Source organism: Zingiber officinale, chromosome 4B (genome assembly GCF_018446385.1).
Source record: "Zingiber officinale cultivar Zhangliang chromosome 4B, Zo_v1.1, whole genome shotgun sequence".
NCBI lineage: Eukaryota > Viridiplantae > Streptophyta > Magnoliopsida > Zingiberales > Zingiberaceae > Zingiber > Zingiber officinale.
The window spans coordinates 135,636,543-135,646,638 of record NC_055993.1 but is presented as its reverse complement, the minus strand read 5'-3'; the positions used below and the strand labels follow the sequence as shown (position 1 = coordinate 135,646,638).

At 36.2% G+C, this 10,096-nt stretch overlaps 1 protein-coding gene across 2 annotated transcripts; it reads left to right on the top strand.

Annotated features, from left to right (window-relative positions):
- Window positions 1–238: 238 nt before the first annotated feature.
- Window positions 239–5,212, top strand: LOC121976907 (F-box protein SKIP14-like). Of its 2 annotated transcripts, none has more exons than XM_042529314.1 (4): window positions 239–419; window positions 555–1,696; window positions 3,339–4,525; window positions 4,612–5,212. In XM_042529314.1, exons 2-3 carry the CDS (start codon window positions 908–910, stop codon window positions 3,807–3,809), a joined length of 1,260 nt encoding a protein of 419 aa, XP_042385248.1. In that variant the 5' UTR covers window positions 239–419; window positions 555–907; the 3' UTR covers window positions 3,810–4,525; window positions 4,612–5,212. The 2 variants fall into 2 exon arrangements, with proteins under 2 accessions (XP_042385248.1, XP_042385247.1); XM_042529313.1 differs by having other exon boundaries at window positions 239–423.
- The last annotated feature ends 4,884 nt before the right edge of the window (window positions 5,213–10,096 follow it).

The window sequence follows — 10,096 nt, the reverse complement described above, 5'->3', positions numbered from 1 at the left end:
GTATATAAAATTTTATTCCCATAATAGTTCGGAATAAAATTATTATATATTACAATAATTTTGATTAAAATTGAAATAAAAATAGTTTTAAAATAAAAAATAAAATAAAGGGTTAGTTTGATATTTTAAAAATTAGAGTGTGCTTCTTATTAAAATGGTCTTTGATCTTTGACCAAATCGCAAATGTAAATGGTTGGGATTTAGAATTATAAAGGGGGATTCCTGTAAAAGGAGGGCAAGGAAGCTCTACTAAATTTGGGATAAATCGCCGTGTTCCTTGTTTCTCTTCTCTTGCGCCTCGTCGCTCGCAAGGCCGAAGAAGAGGGGAGGAATAGACGGTTTCGTGGCTCATCGATCGGTCCGCAGAAAGGGGAAAAGTTGAGGTTTTGAGTGGTTCTTCTCCCGTTATCTCCGGTGTTGTAGGTTCCTTTCTTCCTTTGCCCTTAATTTGGCTCTCCCTTCTCATTCTCTTTTGTATTGGTGGCGGCCTTGAGGTTCTATCGATCTGGTGGCTGAAAAGGCTGATCTTTGCATCATTTTTATTTGTTTCGAAGGTATTGTGGATTGGTTCGAGGTTGTAGTAGATCAGCATATCGGATTGTTCTACTGTTCGGTTGAAAAAATATGATCTCTGGTAATTCGACTTAAGAAGCTTGATAATTGTTTGAGGGTTTGTTTTTTTTTTCCCCTTTGGCTAAATTGAGGGTTTGCTTAGGCCTCTGGAACTTTTGAGCTGGCATTTTCTGTTTATTATTCAAAGTTGACGAATTTCTTGGGTCATGAAAATTAGATTAGGTTTCTGTAAAGACAAATCGTTAAAGAACCGGAGTTTGGATTGAAATTCCTTTGATTCACAATTTTGTGCTGAAGAATCAAGTACTGGTCATTCTGGTCATTAGGTTTGAGGATGGCATTGAATTTTTCTTCTCGTTCTATGCTTCCTGTCCCATTTGTCCATTCTGATAATGAATCCTACCTATCGGTGTTTGAGGGGAGCCAAATCTGTGTGTACCCATTTTTGTCTGGCTGGGAGGTTGTAAATGCTTTTGACTGCGTTGTTGGGGACAACCAGTCGTTGTCAGCAATAGACGATGTTTGTGATCCTGTTGATCTGTTACCTGATGACCCATTTGGGATGGAGTTAAACAGAAATATGGGAGCTGCTCTAGATGGCTTATTTAAGGCTAGCTGTAGGGACTTCTTTGGATGGAGTTTGGTTTGCTCGCCTGAAACTCAATTTAACTATGATGCTAGGGCAGAAGAGCTTGATGGTTGGCCAATTGAAAGCTTTGAAGGATTCTCTGTTAATGATAGTCTTGATGAAGAGTCTGAAACTGGCTTAATAGACGGTGAATCTTTGAACCTCTATTGTGAAGACAATACCCACTCTAGTGGAGGAGATGAGGGACTTCCACACGATGGACTTATATTCTCACTTAGATATATGGATCTTCGAGATCTCCTCTCACTTGAAAGGGTCTGCAGGTCCTTGCGTTCAGCTGTTCGAAATGACTCTCTTTTGTGGAGATCTATGCTAATAGATTCTCCACTGAGTGAGAAGATAACAGATGATGTTCTCCTGCAACTAACCAGGAGAGCTCAAGGGAACTTGCAATCTTTGAGTCTGATAGGTTGTCCAAGGATTACAGATGAAGGCTTGAAGTGTGTGTTGGACAATAATCTGAGTCTAAAGAAGGTTAGTGTATTTTTTCTGTTGAGTCATTTGATTGTAAATACTTGGTGCAAAACATTCTAATTCATTCTTGCCACTTACCTGTATAGATTTCCCAAAATGATGCCTGGTTGTCACATTGTCTACTAGCCATATAGACAAAAATATCAATTGTCAAACTGCTTGCTAATCTTCTAACTGCATGGAATTTCTTCACTAAATGAGTTATCTTAAATTATTTTTGTGCTATTCTCAATTGGAATGCCTCGTAGGCTCTTCACACCCATTTTGCATTGGAAAGCCTCATAAATACGAGGTAAATTACCAAATGACTTTTTGTGTTCTTATGAATTCCACTTACATACTTGCCTAGCCGTAACTATGCCTGTAGGCTTTGACTAGATGCACCCTTTTTGCTATAGAAGCCCTATTATCACTAGGTAGGTTACCTAGTAAAGACAAGTCACTTACATACTTGTATAGACTTTACTATCCATAATGGCATGAGATTACCTATTACTATCACATAGCAAAAACATAACACATATTAGTTTTACCACAAAGATGATGTCTTGGCTCTAAACTGCTACTACTAGAACATTTAATCGTACTAGCTTTATGCTTTCCTATCATCTCGCATCACAGTTGATAGATCACTATAAGTGTACTATTAGGTATATAAAAAATACAAGAAGAATTTAATTTACTAATGATATGCACTTATAAAGGTTAATGAATCTCCTTACAATCCAATTGTATTTTTAAGGCATCCTCACAAAGTTCATAGGCTTGTTCTTCCATGGCATATGTCATCATCAATGGGACTTTCTTTTTCTGCTTGTTGAAAAGACAATATTGTTTTGTTTATTCAAATTCTTTGTATTGGATCTACGTTGGCAACTTTAGTTAAGGCCTTGCAATTTTCTGTTTGAGACCTTGAAAAACCTCACTAATTCATTATATTCACTGAATAATAATAATAATAATAATAATAATAATATATCTTTTAGCAGTGAAAAGGTTTTCCAATTTTTCATATGAGTATTATGGTGTTTAGCAATGAATTTATACCATGATGTGAATTTGGATTCATAATAAGAAACTAAGTACTAACATAAATCTACAATAGGACACTCACCCTACTCTCATTTCTGCATTGCTTTTCTACTTATCTGGAATGCTGGTAGCCAAACCTATGCTTATCCCTATGGTGAGCAATTCATTTGTTATGCCTTTCCCTCCCGCTGCACTCAAATAGAACAAGAGCAATTAGCCAAATAAGGAGTCATCCATTAAATGGTGTATGTATTGGTACCGAAATCATATTTATGGCCATGGGAATTTATGAGGTTTGGACTCTGTTATTTGATTTTCATGTAATAAATAGTTCAATAAATATCATTATTTATTTACCATTCTTAAGTAAGTTAACAAGCAATTCTATAAATCATGAGGAATATTTTTTTTCTGATTTCCTGTAGATTTTCTATAGGATTAACCACAACTGGTCTAGTAAATAAATGTGATAGATGACTTTTCTCTATTATTTAAGTGAAGTCAAGTCATCTTAGATTTGTGAAAAATGTTATATGTGCACCTCTTTCCCAAACTTTGATTTTATGCAATGGCATGTTATACTAATGATTGATTCTATGGGGTATGACAGTTGCATATTCCTGGGTGTGTAAGACTAAGCCTTGAAAGTATAATAAACATCCTCAAGGAATATCAGTCAAAATGTTCACCAGGAATTGAGCAGCTCAAGCTTGGTAGACTTTTCAGTGTATCCCAAGAACAATATGAAGAGTTGAAGTTGTTGCTACACACAGACCAACATCAACAACCCCAAGCTCAGAAATTGAGGTTCTATTACACTAGTCGATCATCTCTTGGTTGGGTTGATGATCGTGCTATTGACATTGAAATGTGCCCACTTTGCAAAAAGTACAAACTAGTCTATGATTGTCCTTCAGAGAGTTGTCAAGGAAGAGGTTTTACGCAATGCAGAGCCTGTGACATTTGCATTGCAAGATGCATCCAGTGTGGAAAATGTATCAAAGACTGCAGGTATGTAGAGACCTTTTGTCTCGAATATTTGTGTTCAGATTGTTGGAAGGAACTACAGGAGAAATTTTAGAGCATCAAGAATACTGAAAAAAAAAACCTGAATTTGCAACCTTAGACTGTTGGCTATCCATTCAATTGGTTAATAGGCAATGCATTTGCTTAATTTTATTGGAGAATTCAAAGTTCCCCCACCTTTCAATATTTTTGGGGGGTATTGCAAAAATGGAAGCTTCATATTTCTATGCCTTTCTGGGCCACCAGCATTTCCTTCAAGCAACGATGAAGTTCTAGTGATTTATAAATTCAAATGCCAAAAAAAAAAAAAAAAATCAGAGATGCAGGCATGTTGAAATTTTCCGCCTCAAATATGTATGTTCATGTTCAAATTGTTGGATGGAGCTACAAGTAGAACAACTGAGCACTTAGATGGATGAATTTGCTCATATATTGAAGAAATATAAGTTTGGCCACCTATTATTTTTTGCTGGTCTATTGTTCAATACAGAACTTCATACGTCTGCTCTTTTACTGGCCAAGCAAGTATGAAACAGGAGCAATATCTACCCAAAAGATGAGAAAAAAATGGTAGAAGCAAGTGATAATGTCAAGAACACCCTTTGTTATCGTGCTTATGATCAGGAGAAGCGAGTATGAAACAAGAGCAATATTTACCCAAAAGATGAGGAAAAAGATGGTAGAAGAAAGCGACAATATCAAGTACATCCTTTGTTATTCTGCATATGATCCGAACTATTTGAATTATGAAATATGAAGTTTGGTTTCCAGGTAGTTTTATTTGCTTACCATTTAATGCACTTTAATTTGTAGTTCCATGAACTATGAGTCAATTTTGTTTTCCATTTTCATTGCAGTACAAACTATGGAAGTTTGAGATTCACTTGCAGAGTCTGAGCGCATGTCAACTAAAACCATATCGAAGAGTTTATGAGCTCACTTCTCTCATATACCTACAATTGGTCATTGGCTCAAGTGCTGGTGGGCTTGGAGCGATACCACCTTGAATGTTGGTGTCTTTTAATTCTGCCTCCAATTTCATTTAGAGAATGCTCCCTTATGATGGCACAGTGGCACAAGTAAAGAATGCCGATCCGACTTATCGAATACAATCCAACTGTTTGCTGATTAGCAATATGTTGTTTCAAACTTAAGAATCTTGATTCTGCTTGTTATTATATTTGCATAACAGTGATGAAATTGGATCCTTGTTGGAAGTTGAAAGCTAGAATTTCTAAAACAATTTTAGCATTCTAAATTTGGGGAAAAGAGCATGTTAACAAGGTAGAAATCTTCAGATTGTATCAGAAGATATTTGTTCTTCTACGCTCAATTGCATGTATATTATATTGTTCAACTAATCCAATGCTTCAGACTGTAACAGAAGTGTGCAATGGCTAGCGATAAATGTTATGTTCTTAGTCATTAATACATTTACTTCTTGGCTGGATTTTGTAAGTATGAAATTCTTTGACAATCACATGGTTATTGTTTATGTTTTATTCTTCTACCAAAATCTGTCTGGTATGGAATTTTTACATGATATTTGTGTTCTTGAGAAGGAACCAACAAAGATAAATGTTATGTAACAGAAGTGTGCAATGGCTAGCGATAAATGTTATGTTCTTAGTCATTAATACATTTACTTCTTGGCTGGATTTTGTAAGTATGAAATTCTTTGACAATCACATGGTTATTGTTTATGTTTTATTCTTCTACCAAAATCTGTCTGGTATGGAATTTTTACATGATATTTGTGTTCTTGAGAAGGAACCAACAAAGATATTACTCAAAAATGCATTGGAATCTCTCTTTTGTTATTTTAAATGCTTGTGCAATAGGATTGTATTTACCGAGCTTTTCTTTCATTTTAAATATATACTTTATTTGTAGTGTCATTCAGCTACAATTGGGCAAATCTTGGGGTTGTACTTATGATAATTCCCACCAATATGTAACTCTGTCTATTACTTTGCCCCCATTGAGGTAAAAGCAAATTGGAAGTGTATAATATCATAAAGTGTCTTGGTAAATTTGTTGAAGGATGTATTTGTTTCTCATTTTATTCCTTCCATCATAGTTCTTCAAACGTTAGGATGGTGTTGGTTTTCAAAATACAATACCACAATGGTATTGGTTTTGAAGGTATATGCAATGCCAAAATGATGATGATTTATGGAATGTTTTATGCAATACCAAAATGATGTTGATTTATGGAATGCAGCATGGTTTTGAGGGTATATACAATACCAAATGATGTTGATTTATGGAATGGAGCATTTAAGTGGTGTTAATTTTTAATATGTAGAAATGATAATCTCATTTAATCTCATTGATTATCTCTCTGTAAATATATCATAGTTAGAGTTCGAATCATAGATGTCTGGATAGATGTCTGGATGATAATTTGAATGTAATTTCATGATCCCAAGGACATTTTTAATATGTAGTATCACATTTAAGTGGTGTTAATTTTCAAAATGTAACATCACATTGTACATCGCATGTTGTTCTTTGAACTCCAGCATCAAAATAGTGATGGATTTTGTTATACAGTACCACAATGATTAGTTGGAAGGGTACAATGAAAAATATCATAAGTAGTCTTTCAAATAATATAAAAGTTAAATGAGTTTAAATTTTTTATAAAAAATATTATGGTAGTTTAGGTCAAAGTTATTTTAACATACTTAAAATTATTTAGTAATTAAATTATTTTAATATTAATTAAATTTGCTCAAATATGGATTAAAATTAATTTAACTCGGTCAAAATTAGTTCAATATTATTAGAGTATTCTTATAAAAAACAGTTATCTTTAGAATAATTTGGACTCAAATTGCTATAACATAAATAAATTTGGGTACAAATTAAGTAAGCACGTTTTTTTTAACTCTCAAGATGTTTAAAGGACATTCACTTTGATTTTTTATTGGATACTCATCCCTCGTAAAATAACCTAACTGTCATCTAGTATTATTTTAATTATTATCCTATATATATCTTCGGTATAAATCTTGAACTGGTCGGACGTGATGTAGCAACTATAAAATTATATTGCTACAACATGAAAAATAATCTTAATAAAGAGAATTAAAACTTTTTGAAGCCTCTAAAAAGGTTTTAAATAATGTTTTTGGGTCTAATACTTGGCAATTATGGGTTAAACCCGGTAACAAATGTCGATGTTTGAATAAATTCTGATTTGATATATTATACATCTCGTGGTTTAATCGGAATTAAAAGTTATTATATTTCAAAGCTTACATAACATTCATGTTGTGACAGCTATATACGATTTTATATTTGCTATAATTCTGTAGCAACTATGAAATTTTAATTGCTATAATTATGTGACAATTCAGTTGTAGTAGCTACGATTTTATAGTTGTTACAACGCGCCTCTAGTTCACGATTTATGTGAGAAATATAGACGAGGGATAATAATGGAAAAAATGTAGTGAAAGGTAGTTGGATAATTATAGTAAAAGGTGATTATATTCATCTCAGATGTCCTCATAGCTCGTTCCCTTGATATGTAAAGAGAAGTAAATCACAAGGTCAACTTATAGTTAATTGTCAAGTGGCTAGGGGGTAGGAGGAATTTTTTTCTCCGAGGGTATGTGTATGTCGAAAATTAATCTTTTATCCTATTGTAACAAATCTATTATCCTCTAGTCAACTTAACATTATGTGGGGATAAGATAGTTGAGTAATTATACATAGGGTAGAGTGATGCCATTTTGATTAAAAAAAAATCAAAGTTAGATACCATCTTGATGATCCAAAAATAGAGGACATCATTTTGATATTACTCAATAAATTTGATCAAAATTATAGCAACTTAGATCAAAGTTATTTAGCCTGTGAAATAATGTTGATCAAAGATACTCCCATGGGAATAATTTTGATTAAAGTTGCTACAGCACAACATTAAATATAGGATGATTTTAGGAAATCCACCTCCTCGGATTGGATGCATGATCTTTTATAGGATAAAATATCCTTTATAATTTATCTATTTTTATTTTACCATCGAACTAATGATACTAAATCGTCTTATGAATTGTTTGCTCTGATATAAGATGTTTTTTTAATATTTCTTTTAAAATGAGATGCTTTTTAATGATAATAAAATTTTAAAAAAACTCTATTTGAATTTTTAGCAAATTTATAGATCAAGCTCTCCCTTTATCATTTTAGAACTACTTCTATAAACTCTAATTGCTTTCTAGTGGTTTATTGTTTTCAACAGAATATGAAGTGATGCGATAGTAATGGGAGGATCCGCCCAATTTAGATCAAAGCGGGGTTAGCTATTAATATGAAGGTTAAAGTTAAGGTGACCAATATCAGGGAGTCAACAAGCTCGCCCATAGTGGTCAAGCAAAGGTTGACTACAATTGTCGATCGAGGCATGCAATGTCCTATTAGCAGATGCCTTCTTTCGAGCAGAACGCTACGGCCTAATCGTCAGGCGCTTAGTATGGATCGAGGAACGAGACCAGAGCGCTTGTTCGATCGGGTGGAGACAGTCTACTGGACCTAGTTACCATAGAGAAGAGCAGCCGAAGTCGACCGAGTTGAGGAGTCCCCAGCCGATCGACTACCCCGCTCGACCGAGCAGAGGGATCATTGATGTATCTCTTAGTATCATTCTGGGATATAGTGTCGTCAACACAAGACATGACTAACAGGTGGATCGTACAGCGGAAGTCTCTACTGTCTCATCATGGATTTACATATCTTGTTAAGGTATAGTGTCAGAGATACTTTTCTGACATGTCCTTTCATGGGATGGTTGGGAAAGCATGCCCGCGCCTTGGAGAGCGTGTGTGTTACCCACCATGATACTATATAAAGGGGGGTTCGTGCATCGACAGAGGTACGCATTATTTACTATTCACGCCTGTGCTTACTGTTGCTCCACTTCCTTCCATCTTTTCAGTGACTGACTTGAGTGTCATAGGGTCAACGTCGGGGACCCCTTCCCTGACTCAACACTGACATTTCTTATGTTACAGAGCGAAGTGAGATTTATATCAAGTCAACACAGAAGTCACATCTCCAGCCAGCCATCTCCACGATTTTTGGATAGGATCATATTGACGTTGTTTGTGGGAACGTAGTCTGCATCCGATACATGAATATAGAGGACGTTGGACAACTCACCACGATGATTTTAACAAAGGAGGAGTTGGATATGCTGATCCCGAGCAGCAAAAATGGTGAAGCAACAACAGCAACAGGCGTTGTCCGAGCACCAGGTACATGAGCTCGTGGCATCAGCAACGAGCCATCAAGCCGGATATAGGGACCGAGTGGAGTATATATCAATTCGGGAATAAAATAAGAAGTCGACAGGTACATATGGGGATGCACCCAACATGTCAATTCCCTTCCATCGGGCATTGTTCCATACTCCATTAGAGGAACAGTGCCGAGCAGCTAGGAAACCATGATCTTCATCGGATGACGTGATATTGCGGGATGCACGGAAAGGGAAAGCACCACAGGATGATGATTTGCCAGAGCAGATCAACTGACAATTCTCTCAGAGGATCTTGGACCACCCCTACCCCCGACATTACACCCTGTTGACGATCGAGGAATACAGTGGGATGACTAATCCAGACGACCACTTGGTCAAGTTCGATAACGCGACCACACTCCATCAGTACACCGACGGAGTGAAGTGTCGAGTCTTCCTCGCCACCTATTATGGATTGGTGCAGCGCTGGTTCAGACAACTGTCGATCAGATTAATTCACAGTTTCAAAGATTTTCGATCGACATTCTTGCACCACTTCGACAGTAGTCGCCGCTACCAGAAGACAAACGTTAATCTGTTCATGTTGAAGCAAGGGCCTACGGTGGCACTAAGGGCCTACATCAAGCAGTTCAACTAGGTGGACATGGGCATTCCATCGGTCTCCTCGGAGATATTAGTAAATGCCTTCGCCCAGGATCTTACCGAAGGAAAATTCTTATGCTCTCTTATTCGGAGGCCGTCAAAAGACTTCGACCATCTACTCTGGAGAGCCACCGAATACATAAATGTGGAGGAAGCTCAAGCGACGTAGAGAAAGGAAGCCCCTACCGAACATACTTCTCTCGTGGAGCGCCAGAGTAGGCACCATCATCAACCGCCGAAAGGACTCCAATGGGGAGCAACACAGCCACACCAGGAGCTAAGAACACATGTAGTACAACATGTAGCAGCAAGTCGCCGAAAGCTGTAAAAGGCAAGTCATGGACACCATTGTTTTGCTCCTTCCATAAGTCGGTGAAGCTACAATCTGACGTCAATTTCCAACTGAATAGTTCCTCCAAGATACCATC